Source organism: Musa acuminata, chromosome BXJ2-10 (genome assembly GCF_036884655.1).
Source record: "Musa acuminata AAA Group cultivar baxijiao chromosome BXJ2-10, Cavendish_Baxijiao_AAA, whole genome shotgun sequence".
In the NCBI taxonomy this organism is placed as follows: domain Eukaryota; kingdom Viridiplantae; phylum Streptophyta; class Magnoliopsida; order Zingiberales; family Musaceae; genus Musa; species Musa acuminata.
In genome coordinates this window covers 34,454,009-34,476,728 of record NC_088347.1, presented here as the reverse complement: position 1 = coordinate 34,476,728, position 22,720 = coordinate 34,454,009, and the positions used below count along the sequence as shown (strand labels likewise).

At 50.6% G+C, this 22,720-nt stretch overlaps 3 protein-coding genes and 1 long non-coding RNA gene across 6 annotated transcripts; 2 read left to right on the top strand and 2 right to left on the bottom strand.

Annotated features, from left to right (window-relative positions):
* Positions 1 to 3,367: 3,367 nt before the first annotated feature.
* LOC135625340 (uncharacterized) lies at positions 3,368 to 9,210 on the bottom strand. Of its 3 annotated transcripts, XR_010492028.1 has the most exons (6): positions 9,086 to 9,210; positions 6,465 to 6,539; positions 6,023 to 6,112; positions 3,945 to 5,241; positions 3,689 to 3,843; positions 3,368 to 3,566 (listed from the first exon to the last, which is right to left on the bottom strand). It is a non-coding gene; the product is annotated as an uncharacterized LOC135625340 (long non-coding RNA). The 3 variants fall into 3 exon arrangements; XR_010492027.1 differs by having other exon boundaries at positions 3,368 to 3,843; XR_010492029.1 differs by lacking the exon at positions 9,086 to 9,210 and adding an exon at positions 8,898 to 9,058 and having other exon boundaries at positions 3,368 to 3,843.
* LOC103969276 (VAN3-binding protein) lies at positions 4,312 to 6,384 on the top strand. The gene is made up of 7 exons (XM_009382771.2): positions 4,312 to 4,614; positions 4,675 to 4,764; positions 4,838 to 5,204; positions 5,479 to 5,631; positions 5,818 to 5,867; positions 5,942 to 5,999; positions 6,074 to 6,384. Exons 1-7 carry the CDS (start codon positions 4,312 to 4,314, stop codon positions 6,280 to 6,282), a joined length of 1,230 nt encoding a protein of 409 aa, XP_009381046.2. The 3' UTR covers positions 6,283 to 6,384.
* Positions 9,211 to 14,560: 5,350 nt separating the features above from the next.
* Positions 14,561 to 16,360, bottom strand: LOC135625801 (uncharacterized). The gene is made up of 2 exons (XM_065130888.1): positions 15,566 to 16,360; positions 14,561 to 15,454 (listed from the first exon to the last, which is right to left on the bottom strand). Exons 1-2 carry the CDS (start codon positions 16,358 to 16,360, stop codon positions 14,561 to 14,563), a joined length of 1,689 nt encoding a protein of 562 aa, XP_064986960.1.
* A 4,846-nt stretch (positions 16,361 to 21,206) lies between these two features.
* Positions 21,207 to 22,695, top strand: LOC103969275 (probable aquaporin TIP4-3). The gene is made up of 3 exons (XM_009382770.3): positions 21,207 to 21,394; positions 21,476 to 21,720; positions 22,185 to 22,695. The coding sequence occupies exons 1-3, from the start codon at positions 21,268 to 21,270 to the stop codon at positions 22,560 to 22,562; spliced, it is 750 nt and encodes a 249-aa protein (XP_009381045.2). The 5' UTR covers positions 21,207 to 21,267; the 3' UTR covers positions 22,563 to 22,695.
* Positions 22,696 to 22,720: the final 25 nt, after the last annotated feature.

Sequence of the window (22,720 nt, the reverse complement as noted above, 5' to 3'; positions counted from 1 at the left end):
ATGCAGGCTTTTTGCTTCTCAGTACTAGACATGCATGGTGAAGTCTGCTCCATGGCCAGCTTTATTTGAGAAGCTGTGCTGTTTGGGGATCTGCATTTGTTGCTTATCCTTTTAATGCTCATGATAGTGTCCAACCATCATTTATATTGCATAAAATATTGGCAATGTTAGTGCTGGTGTGTTTATGATCCCTCATGGTTAGGCTTTCTGCCCCTGAAATCAGGCATCCTCCTTAGAAATGATGTTTCTTTTTTTGGTGAACATTTAAAGCACTGCAATCAATCCCACAAGAAATGCATCATTTTGATGTACCTCTTGCAAACTTTGAGCATCCAAGGCTAACTGCAGCTTCATCGAACTCCCATTGATTAGATCATAGAGAGTCCCACAAGATTAATACTAGGAAGATTAAAGACTTGACTCACTTCAGTGGAGAGTGTATCTGACTGAGAACTGCAGCCTTTTTGTTTTGGCTGAGTGTCCTGCAGGTGGAGTCCTGTGAAGCTTCTAAAAAGAAGCTGCACATCGACCAACACAACTCATGAACAATGACTGATGTCCCGTGAGACCAGGGATGGTGCAGTGATACACTCTTCCTTCAGTTCTTAAGAGTGATCATAAGCTAACTCACACACAAGTTAAGAACCATACGTTCGTGTCGGATGTTGAAGTCAATTGCATGAGTTTTTCAAGATGAACGATCCGTAAAGAGAGAGATCGAACCCCCTGTCCTATCGTCTTACAATCGAGCTTTCGACCACACACGAATTGTCATAAATTTCAGACTTAGAATTCAATTCACATTTCTCGTGCATACGATGTTTGTCAAACGTTGAATTCTATCATCTATTATGAGTCATCTTGTCCGTTATTAGTGCACCCTGATACCAAACCTAGTGATATGCTACCCTGTGAATATGATGATTTCAAGAACAGGCTTCACAACGATACGAAGTCTTCTTCAGCCACCGAAAGAGTACCCAACACAGAGTCGAACCCATTTGATGCAACGAGGACGAAGACGCGAACAGGAGATGGAGCGGGGCCGCCGCTTTAAGAGTGGCACTGCAGCCATGATAAGGCGCCTTCCAGCCGTCAGATCGGATCGTATCAGATGGCTCGTGGTGGGCTCCGCTCGTCGCCCCACACCTGGAATGATCACATCCCTTCGTTTGGCCGTGATGCGTGGGCCCAGATGCAATCATGGCGGTCGGAATGATGCCAGCGGGGAGCGTTGGGGTATCCCCTCTCAACCTTGTTCTATGGGGGCAGCATCCTTACTCCACGTGTACCCTGCAGATCAGTGCTACTATCTTGATTTGATCTACACCATCAACAAGTCCACGCACACACACAGTATATATATATATATATATATTAAAAACTCAAAATTTACCCTTATATATCCATCTAAATATTAATATCCTATGTATAGATATGTAGTCCTTCCACTGACGTCGCTAATTATATTAACAATAATTAATCAATTCATGCACAACATTAATTTCATTTATTGAAGAGAAAAAAAAATCCATAAATACACTATTTGACGTGGGGTGATGGCTAGAACTAAATCTTGTGCTTCATTTGGGGATTTATGAAGGCAGAAAATATAAGAAAAAATATTTTTCTTATCTTCATGCCATATGAGAGAAACAAAAGTTGAGTTGAAAGATCAAAATTAATTAGAAGTGATACGATAAAAAATACTATGATCAATAATTTAATTACTTGGATAAGTAATTAAAGTAATCATGATGTTTGCTTGAGTGTAGGAGTAGTCTTTGGTCAAGATTGATAGACTTTTGATGTATGTCTAATTTTGTCAAAGTTGGCATATGAGTTTTTGCTGATTATTATGATTATTATTGTTGGGACGTCAAAATTATTTATAGTTATAGTTAAAGTTATTTTCTGAGTTGTTTGGGTTGATGTTGTCATGATGGTTAGAAAGTTGATAATGGAATGAAAGATGATAACTCTGTGCATTACCCATGTGTCTAGGATGCATCTTATTTGGTTCTTTATTGAAGTTTTTATTTTTTAATTTTTGATTGAATTGAGTTGTGATAGTTGGTCTCGTCTTTTCTCTTCTCGTTTTAGATACATTTTATGATTAATCAACTTGTCATATAGTTCTTCAAATGATATTGGTAAATCACGTGCTCGAATTATTACCGTCAATTTTTTATATTTATCTCCTAGGTTATTGAGAGCATGAACAATGAATTTTTAGATTTTATATAATCATCTATAATAACTTTTAGATTTTATATAATCAACAATGTTACTTCCCTCTTATGTTGTTTTTATCAAAATAGATAAAAGACTTAACATGACTTTTAAAATAGAGCGATTGATTAGACTGTAGTGCTGCTCGAAGAAATTAGTGATGCTATAGAGCCAATTATTGAAGGTTGAATGGCTTTTAAAATAAGTTGATTTTGTCGTAACCATAACTTGTGAGCAGGATTTATCATTAGAATGGGTTCTCTTGATATTTGAATCTTTGATGGTGGACAACTAAGAGAGTTATTTATATAGCCAAATAGATTATATCGAAATAGGAGATTAGTGAATTGTGAATTGTGATCATCAAGATACATGATTATCACCTTTGGAGAGCTTGAAGGGGATTAGAGTTACTGCATTAATACATATAAGTCTTATAGATTGAAATAAACTATTGTTTCACGAGAAAATAATAATTAAAGTGCGTGGAGAAAGATAAGAAAATATTGTGATTCAATTAGAAAAATCAAAACCAACCAATGATTTGGTTTGGATGCATATATAGTAGAGACATGAAAGAGATTATATTTAAGAAGTGCATAAGGAAGGATCTAATCTGATAGAGCATATCATATCTAAGTGCATAATGGAGGATATGATATGAGATATGCAAAAGAGGATAATCTCTTCCTTTCTCTGTAGTCGAGAAGATGGTGGTAGGCAATGAACTATTGCCAAGAGGTCGAATAACAATCGTCAATAGATTAGCAGGGTAAAGGAAGAGAGAGTGGGGCTTTATTGAAATAAGAAGGCACTAATTTCATGATTTCATTCATTAAGATAATATCTATTTATATAGATTGTGAGATTGATCCTCCGATCATAAATTAATTAAAAATTAAAACATATAAAAAATATAAAGTTATCATTTTATATTTACCAATATCATAATCTTCTATTAATAAGAAATAAATTAAGTTTGGAAATAAAATTGGTAGAGAGCTTGTTTGGTCATAAGGTGGCGTACTACTAATTAAACTAGTAAACAGTGAGGTTTGAACATCCATTTTAATATTTTGAATGATTGTGAGATATCACATGTATCTCTCGAGAAGGAAATCACGTAGCTAATTAGTTGGTTCCAAAATCCAACTAAAACCTCAACATCGATCATTGCTTGCAATGGTACTTCCAAGGAGCTGTGTCATATGGAGATCATACAATGGTTAATCTTATACAGAAGAATTGGCTGTCTTAGCACAGACAACTCCCGTCTCTCCCCTTAAATCTTTACATACACTTATGTTGTTCGAGAAAGCTGGCTTTTCTGATTGCTGAAGTGATCATGGAAAGCAGAAACTTTACTCAGGTGGGATTCTCTCAACCACAATTCAGATTGACAACAAGAAGAAGAAGAATGAGGAAAGTAGATCAAATCAAGGGGAAAAAAGAGTACCTTTTCCTTCTTCATCCGAAGCAGAATTGCATGCTTGCAGTAGGTTTTAGGAGCCATGAAGGACTCGAAAGAGTTGCAATGGCTACTCGGTTAGGCATCAAAATGCACGCCATAATGAGTTGGGACCGACGACGCTTAGTGGGCTTCCCACTGAGCTGCGAGAAACCCGGTCATCATCAGTCTTTTCTCTTTCATTCAACTCACAGGAACAGAAACAATCTCGGGGTTAAGAAGGAATCTGCAATGATGGGCGTACCTGTAGTGACCCATACTTCGATTGTGCCTCCGCCCCATTCCACTCGACATTTGGATCCAAGTATAGCATCAGATGCGCCAAGCTTGGATGGAATCATTTGGAGCAAGATTGGTTCTGGTTGGTGTTTGATGAAATGACCGTCGGTGTGGCTGCGGGTGGTGGCTCCTTTTGATGCAACCGTGGAAGCCCACCCAAAGCATAGCCATCATGAGGAGCGCCGCTCTTGGGCGTCTCTTTATCGGGAATGGGGCTCGATTCACCACCCACTTCCGGTGCACGAGCGGAGCTCGAGAGGTCTCCCACACCACTTTGATCTCCGGTTATCTGTATATATACGTGTGCGTCATTCTTGAGCTTGTGAGCTGGCATGGAGTGGTGCTCGTACTCTCATCGGCATCATCATCATCATCACCACCACCACCACCATGCGAAGGGCGCGTCGATGCGGCTGGAGAACATCGAGGAAGAGCGTCCCGCGAGCTGCCTTCCGGTTTCCCTGCGGCCTCCGGAGACGCCCACGGAGGCCATGGAGTTCCTCGCTCGGTCATGGAGTCTGTCCGCCGTGGAGATCTCGAAGGCCCTCACCCTGTTCGAGAACAGAAAGCCTTCGGATTCCACCGGCGTCCAGAGGCAGAACAGCAACCCGCCGTTGTCTGCTGCGAGAGAAGAGGTAAGGCGAGCTTGGTCGAACCAGCATTAGAGATCGACTTGATGTATCTTCACCGTGCAGAATCCAGCAGTAGAGCTTAAACTACCAGTTGCCGACGAAGGAGTCGGCGTCAGCCCTCCGATCTCTCCGAGAGACAACATCGATCTCAAGGTCCGTGAGCTACTCACCTGTGATCAGGCATCTTCCGCAGGCGTAATCCAGCTTCTGTTCCGCGTACATGCAGCTTCTTAGAGGTGCGGCGAGGGGGAAGACGATGGGAGGATGGTTGAAGGATCAGAAGGAGAAGAGGAGGACAGAAGCCCGGACACGGAAAGCCCAAGCATACGCCGCGACCTCCGTCGCCGGGGTCGCAGCTGCGGTTGCTGCTGTCGTCGCCAGCGCCGTCTTCTCGCCGGATGCGTCAAGAACCAACTGTGGCAACAAGATCACTGCGGCCATTGCCTCCGCGGCGGCGCTCGTGGCGTCGCACTGCGTGGAGATCGCGCAGACGATGGGCGCCGCCCATGATCAGATCTTGAAGGTCGTCCACTCTGCAGTTGGTGCACAGACCAGTGGCGACATCATGGCGCTCACTGCAGGAGCTGCAACAGGTATTGGTTCTTCATGGAGGCTTCAATCTGACTCAGTCTGCACACATTAAGAACATCTCAGTTCAATACAAAAGAAAGCATTCAGGTCTCCAAACAAAAAAGTTCATCCACAAACAGATCAAGCCATCCGAAAAATGAACACAGTCGGCAAAACACTAGCTATCAGAATCATATAACATCTAAATGCAAGAGAAGTAGGTTCATGTGAGCAGCCATGCATTGCTCTTATGACAGCTTGTAGTCCAGCTCTAAGATGTGGCATGTTGTACTGCAGCCTTACGAGGCGCAGCGACATTGAGGGCAAGGCTTTACAAGGAGATTCAAGGTGCAACAGCAGCTGGGGACGACAAAGAATCATCAGATGGATGCTCATCAGCCTTAACCTTTGTAGCCAAAGGTGGAGAGCTCGTCAAACGCACAAGAAAAGGTAGTTCTTTCGTAGAACTTTGAATTCAACTACAGAATTCATCAGCCAAAACTATTGACCTCACTGCACTAATCACAATAGTTATGAAGGATCTGAACTTGTCAAGATCACTTATTTAGAGCAGAATCTGCAATCACCACATTAGTAATATAAACAAATGCGTGTTGAGATATCCATCTGTGGCAGGTATTCTTCATTGGAAGCAAGTTTCAGTATACATAAACTCCAATTGGCAGGTAAGTTGTCTAAAATCTAAAAGATTTTTCATGATCTATATTTTTGTTAGCTAAGAAAGTGCAACAAATTGCAGGTGGTTGTCAAAACAAAAAGTACACACATGGCTGGGACCTTTGTGAAAAAGAAGAAATGTAAGATTAGTAGGAAAACTTACACATTGCGATTCCGATCACACGTAGATAAAGCTGTGTTCCTGTTCTTGCAGGTTTTGTAATTGATGTTTGCACCAACATACCAGCATGGCCTGGAAGAGAAGTGGAAGATGGAAGTGATCAGAGGGCTTACTTTGGGATCAGAACACCAGAAAGGTTAATCGAATTTGAATGCAAAAAATGTGATAAGGGAATCTGGATTGAAGGCATCAGACAAATGCTAGATTGCCGTGCCAACATGAACATAGCGAAGGCGATGTAAAAATAATAATAATCAAGCACTTGTATAATAAAAATGGTTAACTGTGAATGACAAGATCGGTTTAATATTTACCTTAAATACCAATAAATGCAATTTCAAATTTATGTTGCTTGCTTCCACTAAAATGGTTTGCAAAACAACCTATGTACAAACTGAGATGTGATTTAGGTGTTTTACAATACCAGTTGGGCAAAAGGTTCATCTGAGATGGTTGATGACTCCAACTCTTTAGCAAAATCTATATAGTCCACAAATACCTGCAAAATAAAATGATCCTCCGTTCTCAGACACACGGTAAATGAGGAAGTGTTGCATGATGTTACTGATTCATAGAGTGAAAATTCTGCTAAACCATGAAAATTCCTATTAAGACTTCATTCAACCTGGACATCATGATGTGCTAGTTCTCTAGCCTTCAGCAGAGTTTGTGTTGAACATCTACAGAATGTTATGCTCTAACAAGAAATGAATTCAATGTGATGAAAAGCTTGATAAAGCTGATTACATGACTTGGTCTGCCTAATAACTATAAAGCTTAAATTTCACGTATTCATGTCCCAATCAAAGTAGCTTAGAAGGCAATTTTCAGGCCAGTAACTAGAAGTTGCAAAATCAACTGTTCAAGAACAAAAAAAACTGTTTTAAATTGCCTTTTTTTGTTCCTCAAATTGAGAAGTCTTCACATACTCAAATATAAGAAACAAAAAATCCAAAAATATAGCAATTATCTTGTAAAGGCAACACCAATTAGATCAGTCTTTAGAAAGAACCAGCAAAGCTCAGCTAAGATATCCAAAATAAATGCATCGCTGACATCAATGTCTGCCATACCGATCCGTACCGCCCGGTACGGGCGGTACGTACCGGTCCGAGAGGCGACCGATACGCGGACCGCTCGCTACCGGGCGATACACCCAAAAAAAGCCCGTATCGGACGATACGGGTAATATCGGGCGGTAACGGTCGAAATTTTGACCGTTACCGCTCGGTACCACTCGGTAACGGTCGAAATCGACCGTTAGAGCCATTTCTCCTCCTATTTAAACTAATCTTCTCTCCCCTATTTCATTATACTCTCTTAAACTCTCTCTCAAATATACGCTTCAAGAGTTGCCTCGGACAAATATGATTTATGACGATCAATCTACGATCAGCACCACATTGATGCATCAATGACATACGGTGTATCAACATACTATGTCATGGAATCAATTTCATGATTGGATCCAACAAATGTATCATATTGATATGTAACGGATCGAGGACCCCGATCCACCACCCGTGGAGGCCCGTCATTCGTTTTGGTGGTAGAATTAACAATCAGGTATATCTAGATATATGATTATTTAATTCATTTGAATTTTAGAGTTTATATTGTAACAAAATAATCTAACAATTCAACTGATTTTTTTGTAGATATTCCAATCTATAACGAGCTGAAATACGAACCTCGAACAAGACTACCTCAAAGCCCGAAAAAGATATGTGATGCTATTTTTACCTAATTTACATTGATTTTGCTAAACTTATACTATTACTATATTTATTTGTAACTTGAAAACCCTATCTTAACTTTTTTTTAATTTTCAGGTATTTTCGGAGGGATAAATCGGTGAAATCAGGTGTACCGCTCGGTACGTCGTACCGTACCGTACTGAGCCAGCGTCGAAACGCCAGTACGGTACAGTACAGCGAACCTTGGCTGACATCATGAAGATGTAAAATCCACGTAACACATTATTGAAGGAAACCATTCGTCTAATCAAGTTTGTAGAATTGACACCAATTACATATACAAACTCAGAGGTGATAGTGTGTTGTGTCCAAAACAAATCATCAAATAAAGGTGAAACATAAATAAAGAGGACATTTTACGATAAACATCATGAAGCATTCTTCAATTGTTTTGTTCTTATTTCACCCAGTCTAGAGCCTCTTCTTTCTTGATAATGTCCTTGCCTGTGCCACGTTGCTGGAACAACTGGCCATGATAAAAATCGCTCTTCTTATCAATGTAGAATTTCTTGTTCCATACAACTGCTCCAGATGTATAGCCAATACATTATTATATGAAACAAGAACTGAGTTGTTCACATCATTTGATGGACTTCGACACGAAGAAGTATAAAAAAACATATCAGTAACATGTCAAATTGAAGCTGGAAGAATAATAAACGATTAGTTCTACTGTCATGCATGACCTATAAGTTTTGTTCCTATAAATTTTAGTCAATGACTTCAATAGTCCTACAACTCCTATTTAATTAAGGTTCCATAAAAATTAAATTAGAAGACGGGAGGAGAAAATAAGAATGCATAATTTAATCGAACATCACTTGCTTCAAAGAAACAATCATTTAAATAAAGGAACAAAGTAAGTATAGTGCAAGAAAGATACAATCTTGGAGCGAAAGAAATGGTCGCAGTCAATAATATATCAACGAAAAGCACCTAAAGACACCGAGCACAATACCAATCAATCAAATGCTGAAATCAACTGGAAATGCCTAATTTGATTAAAATATGTGTTATTTCAAAGAAATTGCCATCTGCGGATCTTGTGAGTAGAGAGACTATTTTCGTGATCCAAAGCTAATCAGTTGAATAAAACACACCATTTAGCGAAGGAATTGAAAGAATGATCGAGTTATCGCCAGCCACCGCTAGCGAAGGAATCTTGATGCGAAAATCGACATATACTATCCAGAAGTCAAAAGGGAGGACGTCGGAAGTCTCCAATAGATCTAGAAAAAGGTGGAATTGAAGAGCTAGGGTTGACGAAGACATAAGACACATAGCTTACCGGGGGGAGCAACCCAGGGGGCGAGAGGGATCGTACGATGAGGGGCGGAACAGAGGCCATCTCTCTCTCTCTCTCTCTCTGAGCGATCCCCGTTCGAGTTCTGCACGTGGCCATCACGTGCTTGGGGATCGTCTCCAAATACTACCCGACTCCGACTGCGTCTCGAATCACCGTCTCAGCTGTTCCTCCACCATTATCTCCATCCGGACCGTCCATCCGCTCCTTAGCACAGTCGTCAATGTGAGCGAGCGGTAGAGATCTAAGACAACTGACCCTATATGTATATGATGTCAATTTCCTTTTTTTGCTCATAAGCTTTCTCTCATTTAAAAAGAATATTAAATCTTCGTCTACGTTAAAAATAAAAATTAAATGTTTTCGTGAATTAAAAGCCCAAAGAATAGAATAATATAAATCCGGTGGGGGAAAGAAACCAAGAAAACGAAGCTTGCATGAGCACGACGGCACTTCAAACCTCGTTGGGTGCCGATCCCCGAGAAGTCAACCAGATGAGGGAGTTGTGTGTTACGGTAAGTAACTTTTTTAGCCGTGACCTGGGGCCTGCACGGCTGGTTCGGGGGGGATTAAGCGCGTTCCCCCTCGAGATCTTGTGGCGGCCGATTGCGAGGGAGTTGGCTGGAAAGGTCCGCGACGTCGGGTCTGCTTCGATCGAATACCTGCACACAGGTCGGGTCGGCGGTTCGGCCCGACCCCTCTAACGATCAAGTCAGTTCCTCGGAGAGGAGTTTTTGGACCCAGTCCGTGAAACAGAGAGGGTCTTTTGTTGGGTAGTCGAACTTACCTTTTCGTCTAGGACTCCGGGGTATTTGTAGATGAGTCTGATGTTGCCCGATGTGGCAGTTTGCAGGGCACTGGGGTTGCGTGGTGAACCCGGCTATCGCAGGGTATGGGCACGCCTCGGTCGATGCGCTCCTTTGCCTCGGTCGGACGCATGGAGTCAAATGCTGAAGTTCGTTGGCCGAGGGCTGGTGATGCTAGCGCACATCAAGTCGGCATTATTGCTCTCTTCCTCGGTCGACGCCTTCTTCTGCCTTGACCGGTCGCGGGGGTCAGACGATGAGACCGTCCGGGTACGGTGAGCGAGGGTGCACGTTGTGTGGGTGTTAATGCTCGTCCCCTGGGGTGCCGTGTCGCCCATGGGTGGCAGATGTCATGGTGTGTTATGTTAGATCCGGTGTGTTACGTCAGCTCTGTTTTTACCCCTATCATATTCCCCCTCCCTAAAGGAGCTATGCGTCGGTTCTTGCGCAGGAGGTCCGACGCATGGCTTCTGGCTTCCGGTGGGCTGGGCACGCGGGTCTGAGGGGTGCGACGCAGGCGGGTCCGCCGAGCAGGTTTGGACTCGGGGGATTAGGGAGCCGAAGAGGGCCGAGGAGTGCAACGCAGGCGGGTTTACCGCGCAAGTGTGGTCTCGGGCGGCGTAAAGCCGAGGGCCGAGGAGCACAACGCAAGCGGGCTGGCCGCGCAAGTGTGGACTCGGGCGGCGTAAAGCCGATGAGGGTCGAGGAGCCCAGCGCAGGCGGGCTGGCCGCGTAGGTGTGGACTCGGGCGGCGTAAAGCCGATGAGGGCCGAGGAGCACAACGCAGGCGGGCTGGCCGCACAGGTGTGTCTCGGGTGGCATAAAATCGATGAGGGCCGAGGAGCACAGCGCAAGCGGGCTGGCCGCGCAGGTGTGTCTCGGGTGGCGTAAAGCTGAAGAGGCGAGGAGCACGACGCAGGCGGGCTGACCGCGCAGGTGTGGTTTCGGGTGGCGTAAAGCCAAGGGCCGATGAGCACAGCGCAGGCGGGCTGGCCGCGCAGGTGTGTCTCGGGTGGCGTAAAGCCGAAGAGCCGAGGAGTACGACGCAGGCGGGCTAGCCGCACAGGTGTGGTCTCGGGTGGCGTAAAGCCGATGAGGGCCGAGGAGCACAACGCAGGCGGGCTGGCCGCGCAGGTGTGGACTCGGGCGGCGTAAAGCCGACGAGGGTCGAGGAGCACAGCGCAGGCGGGCTGGCCGCGCAGGTGTGTCTCGGGTGGCATAAAGCCGATGAGGGTCGAGGAGCACAGCGCAGGCGAGCTGGCCGCGCAGGTGTGTCTCGGGTGGCGTAAAGCTGAAGAGGCGAGGAGCACGACGCAGGCGGGCTGACCGCGCAGGTGTGGTTTCGGGTGGCGTAAAGCCGATGAGGGCCAAGGAGCACAACGCAGGCGGGCTGGCCGCGCAGGTGTGGACTCGGGCAGCGTAAAGCCGAAGAGCCGAGTAGCACGACGCAGGCGGGTTGGCCGCGCAGGTGTGGTCTCGGGTGGCGTAAAGCCGATGAGGGCCGAGGAGCACAACGCAGGCGGGCTGGCCGCGCAGGTGTGGTCTCGGGTGGCGTAAAGCCGATGAGGGCCAAGGAGCACAACGCAGGCGGGCTGCCCGCGCAGGTGTGGACTCGGGCAGCGTAAAGCCGACGAGGGCCGAGGAGCACAACGCAAGCGGGCTGGCCGCGCAGGTGTGTCTCGGGTGGCGTAAAGCCGAGGGCCGAGGAGCACAGCGCAGGCGGGCTGGCCGCGCAGGTGTGTCTCGGGTGGCGTAAAGCCAAAGAGCCGAGGAGCACGACGCAGGCGGACTGGCCGCGCAGGTGTGGTCTCGGGTGGCGTAAAGCCGATGAGGGCCGAGGAGCACAACGCAGGCAGGCTGGCCACGCAGGTGTGTCTCGGGTGGCGTAAAGCCGATGAGGGTTTACCGCGTAGGTGTGGCCCGGGGAGCTGCTTGTGCCATTTTCCCCCCTTGTCCGTTCGATCGGTCGCGGGGACTGGAAGCTTCTTTTCAGGGGCGGAGCTGGTTACTTTTGCCGCACGTTTCCGGACGTTGAGATCGAGGCGTCAGTCCGCTGCCGCTTTAGAAGGATCCTCACATCATGTTTTTATGAAGGTTGAGCACCTTTTGTCATTTCCGATGCGACGTGATGGCTACGCACGTGCGCGGGTGGGCTGGTGACCACCCTCGGGAGGTGAAGGGGCGGTGGTTCTGGCGGGATGCCTTCGTTAAATAGCGAGTGCCCCGCTTTACTTCCATTCTTCGCCGCCGGGTTTCTTGTTCCGAGTCTTGCCATCTCCTCCTCAGTCTTCTCCTTCACCTCTCGCGTAGTCTTCTTCCCGTAGCGTCTTCCGTCAAGGTCAGTCGAGATGTCGCCCACCTCTTCTTCCTCTCCTCCCCCTTCCCGCGTAGCTGGAGGGGAGCGCCCTCTGTCATCCCCCACGGAATCCTCCGATGGGAAAGCGGCGCGGGCTTTGGAGGCCCAGATGTGGCCGCATGACAATGACTCCACCGTGAGTGGGTCGTTGTTGGGGGGCTCCGGGAGCGTTACAGTATCCCGGAGGACTACATCCTCAGTGCCCCGGAACCGGGGCAGCGGGCCTACGACCCGGTTCCGAAGGGTTTTGCACTGACCCTAGACGCCCTGTATGCGGGTCTACGCTTTCCCCTTCACCCCCTTATCATAGCCTGTATCTCATTCTGGCGAATTTCGCCGTCACAGGTGGCGCCAAATTCCTGGCGTTACCTAGTGGTATTCCTGGGGGAATGCTACCGTGCCAACATCGCCCCTACCCTCAACCTATTCCTCTCTTGCTATCGCCTTTCGAGAGGCTCGGGGGGTTATTTTCTATCTGCCCAGACGGGCTTTCGCGTCGGGGGGGCTCCTTCCAACAATAAAGGGTGGAAGGGGAGGTTCTTCTACATTAGCTGTGCGAAGGACTGGGGTTTTGGGATCCGCTGGTCCGCGAGGGCGATCGACAACACTGTACCGAGTTTTAGCGAACCAGAGCACCATGATCTGGAGAGGCTGCGGGAGATTCTTCCCGGCTCCCAGGCTCTTCGGAGTATGACCGAGCATTGGTTGGTAGAAGCGGGTCTCAGCCCGCTGCCACTGGGTACGTTAGTAATGCTTGGGTTGGGTGTCCGCGTGGTTTATCCATGGTATTAACATTTCTCTCGTCTTCTGCAGAAATGGTGAAGCTCAGGTCACTCCTCGGAGGGGATGCGCCGCAGGCTCCCCTTCCCGTGTCGCCAGCTCCCCTTCCCGCGTCGCCAGTTGACTCGCGGCCAGGGACGAAGGATGCTCCCTTAGAGATCGAGGGCGGACGCCCTCGGAAGAAAGCAAGGCGGGAACCTCTGATGGGGGCCGAGGCAGGCCCTCGCCGGGGCGACTCCGGCCCTTGTCGGCGGGTGGCTGGAAAGGTCCTGCGCACTCCCTCCGTTCGTGACTTGTGCCGCCTACCGATCGGGAACGAGGAGTCGTTCCTAACGCATCTGGTGGGTGAGATCTCCCCCGGGGAGCCTTGCGACCCCTTGGTAGCCCGCTGGGGGGGTCTGTCCCGGGGTGACAAGGTGTGGATCGGGGGGGATGCCTACGCGGCATTCCTCCGAGGTGCATTGCATCCTGACATGGCTCGGGATATTTATACCTTGCCCTCGGAGGCTTTGCTCAGTAGGTCGGTCAAATCCTTGACCTGGGTAAGTGCTCCCATTCTCTTTTAGTTCAGGGATGTTCGTCTTGTGCTGATTCGTTCCTCTTCTACAGGGCCTCCACTACGCGACGGCCCTGATGGACAGGGTGCGCGACGCTGGCCGAGTCATCGGAGAGCTCATCCGTTGTAACGCTGATCTCCGCCGCCAAGCTGAGGAGGTTCGAGCTGGGGCCGGTCCGGAGGCTGTGGCGGCTGCCGAGAGGAGTGTGACAGTGTCTAAGGAGGAGGCGGTCTGCCTGAGGTCGAAGCTCGAGGCTTCCCAGAAGTCGAACGAGGAGCTTCAGAAGACGATAAGGGTGGAACGGACCGAGCTCCGCCTGCTGAGGACGGAGGCGGGTACCCTCAGCAAGAAACTGGAGGACGCTAAGGCCGAGGCGAAAGCGGCCTCAGAAGTGCTGGCCGAGGAGGTCCGTCTTCGTCCTGACAAGGAGAAGGAGCTCCTCGAGGTGTACAAAAAATCTGAGGGGTTCGAACTCGGCCTCACGCGAACGGGACGGGTGTCTTTCGAATATGGATACCGGGTCGCCACGTCCCGCTTCCATGTTCGGCACCCCGACCTCAAGGTGGAGGAAGATCCCTTTACTTCCTATCCGGAGGACCTGAAAGTTGATATGCCCGAGGACGTCCCTTTTGACGACCGTCTGGACTCTTCATTGTAATGGGTGGGTCCTGTATTTTTTGTTTTTTAGTGAATTTTTGTAAGTCGAGGCCGAGTCCTATAAGTCTGCTTCTGAATAAAAGAAACCTGTTATTTCTTCTTGTGTGTTTGCTTATCTCTTTTTTTCTTTTTTCTTTTTTTTTTCTTTTTTTTTTCCTAGGCGGAAAGTCTCTTCCTTTTCGAGAAAAACTCTAAGGCTCTAGTTGTTCTATTTCGGTAACAAACGAGGTAGAACTTTTCCCGTCCGGGTTCTTCCTCTGAACCCTGAGTGAACCCCTCCCACTGGACAAAAGGGGCTCCTCATTCAAACGAAAAACATCTTAAGGTTCTGTGTGTTCCATGCTCTTGGTAAAGTCGAGCCGTTTATCGTCGTGAGCCGGTACGTACCCGGTCGGACTACCTCGACAACCCGATAAGGCCCCTCCCATTTGGGGGCCAGCTTCCCCCTTGCCCTGGTCGGATCGCTGACCTCAGCCCTCCGCAGGACCAGGTCGCCCAACTTAATTGGTCGGGGTCGCACCTTTCTATTGTAGGTCCTTACGACGGCTCTCTGGTAAGAGAGGGCCTTCAGGTGTGCGTTGGCGCGTTGCTCCTCGAGTATGTCGAGGCTGGCGCCAAGTCCTTCGTTCGAGACTTCCTCGTCATAGCTCCTTGTCCGAAGGGTGGCAATTACTACCTCGGGCAGCAAAACAGCTTCGGTTCCGAACGTCAGGCTGTATGGGGACTCTCCTGTCGCGGTCTTGGGGGTGGTGCGTAAAGACCACAGGACGCTAGGGAGTTCGTCCGTCCAGGCCGATCGGGCCGCGGAGACTCTTCTTTTGAGCTCGTCTAAGATGGACCGATTGGTGACCTCCGCAAGCCCGTTCGTCTGTGGGTGGGCCACCGCGCTGAACCTCAGCTGGACGCCATGGCCGGCACAGAACTCCCGGAACCTTCTACCGGCGAACTGAGGTCCATTATCCGTAATGATGACTTTGGGCAACCCGAACCTAGTTATTATGTTCTTCCACACGAACTTCTCCATTTGATGTTCGGCGATCATCGCCAGCGGTTCGGCCTCGACCCACTTTGTGAAATAGTCCACTCCCACGATGATGTACTTCCGCTGCCCCGAAGCCGGCGGGAAAGGTTCGAGCAGGTCCAAACCCCACTGCGCGAAGGGCCACGCCCCGTCGATGGGGTTGAGGGGGACCGCAGGCTGTCGGGGTGTGCGGGCGTGTGCATGGCATGACCCACACCGCTATGCGTAAGCCTTTGCATCCCGGCACATAGTCGGCCAGTAGTAACCCTGGCGGAGTATTTTGTGTGCCAGGGTTCGCCCGTCGATGTGCTTTCCGCAGACCCCTTTGTGGACCTCGGCCAAGACCGTCCGGGCTTCGTTGGGCTCCAAGCATTGTAGGAGTGGGTGCGTGAAGGACCGCCTATAAAGCCGCCCACTCTCCTCGGTGTACCAGGCGTGTGTACGACGTATGCGCCGGGCTGAGACTTCGTCGTGGGGAAGGGTCCCATCTCGCCTGAAGCGCAACAGCTCTTGTACCCATGTGATCGGCGTGCTGCTAGGGGCTGTGACCGCTACTTCGATGGTGCGGGCAGGAAGCTCCTCGACCTTCGGCCACGGTCCGGGGGTCGGTTGCGACGCCGACGCCGACTTAGCTAACGCGTCGGCTCGGGCGTTCTCCCCCCTCGGGACATTAGATAACTTGAAATACGGAAACTTGGCAGCTAAGTCCCTTACCTGCACCAGGTATTTTGCCATGGTCGGCTCCCGAGCTTCGTATCCACTGCCAAGTTGCTCGGCCACAAGCTGCGAGTCGGTGAGGACGTGTATCGCGACCACCTGCATCTCGAGGGCCAATCTGAGCCCTGCCAGGAGTGCCTCGTACTCTGCTTCGTTGTTAGTGGCTTTGAATCCGAAGCGGAGGGAGCGCTCGAACGAGCGTCCGTCGGGGGCGAGTAGCACTAGTCCCGCGCCGGCGCCCTTTGAGCTGGCCGAACCGTCCACGTGCAGGAGCCAGGGCTCGGGAGGTTGCTCATGGATGCTGTCTTCCATCTGGGTTAACTCTGCGATGAAGTCGGCTACCGCCTGGGCCTTGATGGCGGTCATGGGTACGTATCTTATATCATGTTCGCCGAGCTCCACCGCCCATTTGAGGAGTCGTCCTGCAAAATCAAATTTAGATAAAACCTGTCGAAGAAGCTGGTCGGTGATGACCTCCACGGGGTGGCCTGGAAGTAGGGGCGCAATTTCCTAGCCGTCAGGACTAGGGAAAGCGCGAGCTTTTCTATTGGCGGGTAGCGCCCCTCAGGCCCGCTCGGGACGTGGCTGACATAGTAGATCGGAAGTTGCTCGCCGGCGCTTTCTTTGATCAGGACAGAACTGACTGCGTGTGGGGAAGCCGCCAGGTAGAGACCCAGCCTTTCCCCGGGAGATACAGAGGCGAGCCGGGGGAGGCAGGCCAAGTGTTGCTTTATTTGCTTGAAGGCCTCCTCGCACTCTGCCGTCCATTGGAAGCTTTTTGGGTCCTTGAGCGCCCTGAAGAAGGGGAGGCAACGATTGCCCGACCGGGCTAGGAAGCGAGAAAGGGTGACAAGCCTTCCATTAAGCCGTTGCAGGTCTTTGATCGTCCGTGGTGACTGCATATCGGTGATGGCCTGAATCTTCTCCGGGTTGGCGTCGATTCCTCTTTCGTGAACGATGAACCCGAGGAACTTCCCGGAGGTGACACCGAATGTGCACTTTGTGGGGTTTAGTCGCATACCGAATTTGCACAGCGTGGTGAATGCCTCGGTCAAGTCGGCAAGGTGAGCTCCTGCCTCCTGACTTTTTACAATCATGTCGTCCACGTAGACTTCCATGTTTCTCCCGATCTAATGGGCGAACATCTTATTCACCGTTCTCTGATATGTGGCTCCAGCGTTCTTCAGCCCGAATGGCATGACCTTGTAGAAGTACACGCCTTGGTCGGTGAGGAAGGCCGTGTGCTTTTCGTCTTCGGGCGCCATCCTGATTTGGTTGTATCCTGAATAGGCGTCCATAAAAGAGAGGCGTGCGTGTCCGGCTGTTGCGTCAACCGGCTGGTCGATCCTTGGGAGGGGGTAGCAGTCTTTCGGGCATGCATTGTTGAAACTGGTGTAGTCAACGCCTCCAGCTTCCATTATGTTTTTTTACGAGCACTACATTGGATAGCCATTGGGGGTATTTTGCTTCTTCTATGAAGTCGGCCGTTAAAAGCCGGGCCACCTCTTCTCATATGGCGCGTTGCCGTTCAGGGGCCTGCCGCCTGGGCTTCTGCTTCACCGGGGGAGCATCAGGTGGGATGCTGAGATGGTGCTGTGCGATCCTTGGATCGACACCCGCCATGTCAGATGGAGACCAGGCGAAGATGTCGGTGTTCTCCCGTAGGAGACTGATGAGTTGCTTCTGCTCCCGCTCGGGTAGTTCCGAACCGATCCTGACCGTCTGGTCCGGCCGAGCTTCTTGCAGCGGTATGTCGATCGTGGACCCCCTTGGCTCAGGGTGAGGGGTCGGCTTTTTCGTTTCCCGGGGGTCTTCCGGTGGTGGCTCGATCCTGACCTTCTTGTGCAAGGAAACGGAGGCCAGGTAGCACCGTCTGGACTCTCGGGGGCTTCCCATAACTTCCCCGACTCCAGCGCGAGTCGGGAACTTGATGGTTTGGTAGTAGGTCGAGACGATGGCCCTAACCCTGTTGAGGGTTGGCCGGCCGAGTATGGCGTTGTAGGCGGTGGGAAGGTCGACCACCAGAAATGTGGTCATTACCGTCTTCGACTTTGGCGGGACCCCTAAGGTTAGGGGTAGGTTAGCACATCGGCTTCATGCTCTCTCTGGCCAGGCCGAGCTTCTGGAAGGCGTCGAAGTAAAGTATGTCGGCCGAGCTCCCCGTGTCGACCATGATCCTTCATACCTGTGCGTTGGCTATCCTGGCCGATATTACGAGAGCGTCGTCGTGCTCAGTTTGCTCGGATATTCCGGTCGGGAAGGTAATCTCGGGCTCGGGCCCGTGTCCGAGGGCTTCGTCCGAGGCGGCTCGGGCGTACGCCTTTCTTCCCGACACGGAGCCCCCCCCCTGATGCCGGACCGCCAGTTATCACATTGATGTGACGCTCGACGGGGCCTTCGGGACGTGGTGAGAGGTGTCCGTCTGGCCGGAGGTACTGGCCGAGATGCCCCCTTTGAATGAGCTCTTCAATTTGTCTCTTTAGTTCATGGCACTGTTCGGTGTCGTGTCCGTGCTGCCGATGGAAACGACAATATTTTGAGCGGTCCGCGAGCTCTCTCGGGTTCTTCATCGGGTGAGGATTCTTGAGTAGTCCCTTACTCTTCTCATGGAGAAATATTTCTGTCCGGGACGAACTTAAGGCGGGAAGGGGAGGCCCTAGGTCGGACCTATCCAGCTTGCGCCGGAATGCGGCGGGTTGCTGCTGTCGGGGCGGCTCCGACTTGACTTTTTTGCGCTCCTCTTGCTTCCCGGACATCCATGCCTCCGCGGCGATGAACTGGCTGGCGCGTTGGAGTATCTCGGGGACCACGGCGGGGGGCCGCTCTAGGAGAGACCATAAGAACCTGGAAGGACGCAGGCCTGTCATGAATGCCTGCATCAACAGAGAAGGGTGAGCGTCCGATAGTCCCCGAATTTGGGTCGTATAACGGTTTACAAAATGGGATAGGGGCTCGTCCTCCTTCTGGCGGAGCCCTAAGAGCAATGTCATGGACGGCTTTGGCCGAGCGTAGGTCAGGAAGCTGAGCTCGAAGTCTCGGGCAAGTTGGTCGAAGGAGGCGACGGTCCCGGCTTTCAGGCTGCCGTACCACGCGCGGGCCGACCCTCGCAGTGTTGTCGGGAACGCCTTGCACATCAAGGCGTCTGAAGTCCCGTATAGCACCATCTGGGCGTGGAAAGCGACCACGTGGTCAGCTGGGTCAGCGGCGCCATCATACGCATCTAGCGAGGGAAGGCGGAAGTGCGGGGGGATCGTTTGATCTTGGATCTCGGGGATGAACGAGGATCCTTGTCGTGCGTCTGCCCTGAACTCTCCCTTTGACATACACACCTCTTGTTGTACTTCGTCGAGTCGCTGACTGACGAGGCGCAACTGGGCTCGCAAGGCATTGGTCGAGTCAGCGGATGGAGCTTCGGGCTCGGGAAGGCCCACGGTGCTTTCTGTCTCTCGACTTCCGGGATGGGCCACCGGGTTTTGAGGCGACGTGGGGGGCTCGGGAATCGGTGCGTGAATCCGGTTGTGGGTTTCCTGTTGCTGCGAAGGACGGGCCGCGTGCGGCGGGGCCCATTGGGAGACGATTGGGATGATGGTTTGCACCATGCTTGTGAGAGCTCGGACTTGTTGGGCGAGGTCGTGAAAGGCCTCGGGCGGCACCGGTGACGGGCCGACGGGGGCGCCGTCGGGAGGTGACAAGCCTGGGTCATTGAATAATTGCAAGTAGCGTTCAGATACTGTTGAGGGGCGCTCGTCACGGGGTTCATTATGCGAGGGGTATTCCCGCGGAGTGGGAAGCCCGGCGGCTGAGGGTTCGCCCAGGTGGGTTTGCTGACCGCTTGACATTCGGACGGCCCTCATTCTAGCGCCAATCTGTTATGGTAAGTAACTTTTTTAGCCGTGACCTGGGGGTCTGCACGACTGGTTCAGGGGTCCGAATGGCGGGGATCAGGCGCGTTCCCCCTCGAGATCTTGTGGCGGCCGATTGCGAGGGACTTGGCTGGAAAGGTCCGCGACGCCGGGTCTGCTTCGGTCGAATACCTGCACACAGGTCGGGTCGGCGGTTCGGCCCGACCCCTCCGACGATCAAGTCAGTTCCTCGGAGAGGAGTTTTTGGACCCAGTCCGTGAAACAAAGAGGGTCTTTTGTTGGGTAGTCGAACCTACCTTTTTCGTCTAGGACTCCGGGGTATTTGTAGATGAGTCTGATGTTACCCGATGTGGCAGTTTGCAGGGCACTGGGGTTGCGTGGTGAACCCGGCTACCGCAGGGTATGGGCACGCCTCGGTCGATGCGCTCCTTTGCCTCGGTCGGGCGCATGGAGTCAAATGCTGAAGTTCGTTGGCCGAGGGCTGGTGACGCTGGCGCACATCAAGTCGGCATTATTGCTCGCTTCCTCGATCGACGCCTTCTTCTGTCTTGATCGGTCGCGGGGGTCAGACGATGAGACCGTCCGGGTACGATGAGCGAGGGTGCACGTTGTGTGGATGTTAATACTCGTCCCCTGGGGTGCCGTGTCGCCCATGGGTGACAGATGTCATGGTGTGTTATGTCAGATCCGGTGTGTTACGTCAGCTCTGTTTTTACCCATATCACCATGCATGCCACATCACCATTGAGCTGTCTTCGTCATCTATCGAGGAATAATTAAAGGCGACTGATTGCTCTCGCACATGATGGCTTCGCTGTCGTGAAGCGAAGACCGCCATCTCCGTGACCAGAAAGCTCCACCGCTGAGTGTCGGAGAACATGATTGAGTGTCGAAGAAGGCCAAAAGGCGAAGTCCACCACCTACAGAGTGTGCACACTCAATCATGCTATCAGAAAATGACATCCACCGGAAGTCGTCGTCTCCAGGGATTGGCTGAGAGTGACGAGGAGGCTCACAATACACACCCATACTGGTTCTGTATTAGGGTAAGCACTATTGTCTTGTAGCTGCCTTTCCTATTGCTGAACAAACGAATGGAGACATTTTCCGAACTCATAATTTAGTTGTTAATAATTAAGTGTTTGATATTAGTTTTTCAAGGATCCTCTTATAATTAATTAAGAAATAATTTGACTTAAAACCCAAAAGAAAATGAAACCGAAACCAGCATTCGTGAACTCGACAGACACTGCTGGCTCTATTCTTACTTACTGCAACTGCAATTAATGATCATTAATACGTACTCTCTCTCTCTCTCCCCCTGTGCCTATATAATGCAGCAGCACTGAGAGGCAAAGGAAACGAGAAGGTAGGAACTCACCGAAAGGCTACTAGTCTCGGGTCCCAAACATGGCCAAGATCGCGCTCGGGAACCACCACGAGGCGGCCGAGCCCGGCTGCATCCGCGCTGTGCTAGCCGAGGTGGTCCTCACCTTTCTCTTCGTCTTCGCTGGGGTCGGCGCCGCCATGGCCGCGGGTACGGAAACGCGAGCTCCTTCTTCTTCTTTTCTTTAAGATCGTGTTGGTCCTCACGGAAGCGTATGCATGGATGTGACAGAGAAGATGGTGGGCGGGGACTCCATCATGGGGCTGACGGCGGTGGCGGTGGCTCACGCGCTGGTGGTGGCGGTGATGATCTCGGCGGGACTCCACATCTCCGGCGGCCACCTGAACCCGGCGGTGACGCTGGGGCTGGCCGTGGGGGGGCACGTCACCGTCGTCCGGTCGCTGCTGTACGTGGTGGCCCAGCTGCTGGGTTCCACCCTGGCCTGCCTTCTCCTCAAATACCTCACCGGTGGACTGGTACGCTTCTACATAACTGGTCAAAGCCTGTTCATTATTGGCGATCATACTACAACACCAAAAGAAATTTGTCACGGGTTCTCTTGTGTTCTCAAAATAAAAGTAGACGTGACTAAAATACTGTTCTCATGTGCATCCAAAACTTTGCCCAATTCATGGAAACTTTATTGGTTTCCACTTATATGAATGACATTATTGTACCTCCTCTCTCTCTCTCTCTTTACCCTATCTTTCTGCACCATTTTGACCTTTGAGAACAACCATCATGGATCTGCCATAAGCTCTGTCAAGGATCATGATTAGGTTTAGACAATTAGCCCTATGCTACCTGAGGCACATTATATATCTTAAAGAAGGGGGGAATAAGATTCATTTGGCATGAACGCTAATTAGCACAAAAGTTAATTTCTTGGACTTTAAACTTGTTTTCTTGATCTACATGTAACACATGTTGATGAGCACAGGATACTCCGGTGCACACTCTGGCTGCTGGGATGGGTGCCCTACAAGGAGTGATCATGGAGATAGTGCTCACCTTCTCCCTGCTCTTCTCCGTCTATGCCACCATGGTGGATCCGAAGAAGGGCATCATCGCGGGGCTTGGGCCGCTACTGGTGGGGCTTGTGGTGGGCGCTAACATCCTCGCCGGCGGCCCGTTCTCGGGCGCGTCAATGAATCCGGCGAGGTCGTTCGGCCCGGCGTTGGCAGCCTGGAACTGGACCGACCATTGGATCTACTGGGTCGGACCGCTCGCCGGCGGTGGACTAGCTGGACTCGTCTACGAGCACCTGTTCATTGTCAGCACCCATGTTCCTCTTCCTAGGGAGGACGAAGGCTTCTGAGGGTCTAAATTAGGGCACTTTTATGTTAGGGTGTTTGGTCGTAGCATCCTTGCTGGTTGTCTACCTGTATGACTGATGTAAGCGTGGGTTTATTCTTCCTATCATGATGCAACGACTTCGATGATTTGGATCATATCACAAGAAAAACACATCATAAC

Bases quoted from the DNA above. Each gene is read 5' to 3' on its own strand.
- LOC103969276 (XM_009382771.2), top strand. From the start codon at position 4,312: ATGGAGTGGTGCTCGTACTCTCATCGGCATCATCATCATCATCACCAC. The intron at 4,615-4,674 runs GTAAGGCGAGCT...TTCACCGTGCAG, and splicing joins TGTCTGCTGCGAGAGAAGAG to AATCCAGCAGTAGAGCTTAA. The intron at 5,205-5,478 runs GTATTGGTTCTT...GTTGTACTGCAG, and splicing joins CACTGCAGGAGCTGCAACAG to CCTTACGAGGCGCAGCGACA.
- LOC135625801 (XM_065130888.1), bottom strand. From the start codon at position 16,360: ATGACCGCCATCAAGGCCCAGGCGGTAGCCGACTTCATCGCAGAGTTA. The intron at 15,455-15,565 runs GCACACAAAATA...ACACCCCGACAG, and splicing joins ACATCGACGGGCGAACCCTG to CCTGCGGTCCCCCTCAACCC.
- LOC103969275 (XM_009382770.3), top strand. From the start codon at position 21,268: ATGGCCAAGATCGCGCTCGGGAACCACCACGAGGCGGCCGAGCCCGGC. The intron at 21,395-21,475 runs GTACGGAAACGC...TGGATGTGACAG, and splicing joins CGGCGCCGCCATGGCCGCGG to AGAAGATGGTGGGCGGGGAC. The intron at 21,721-22,184 runs GTACGCTTCTAC...TGATGAGCACAG, and splicing joins AATACCTCACCGGTGGACTG to GATACTCCGGTGCACACTCT.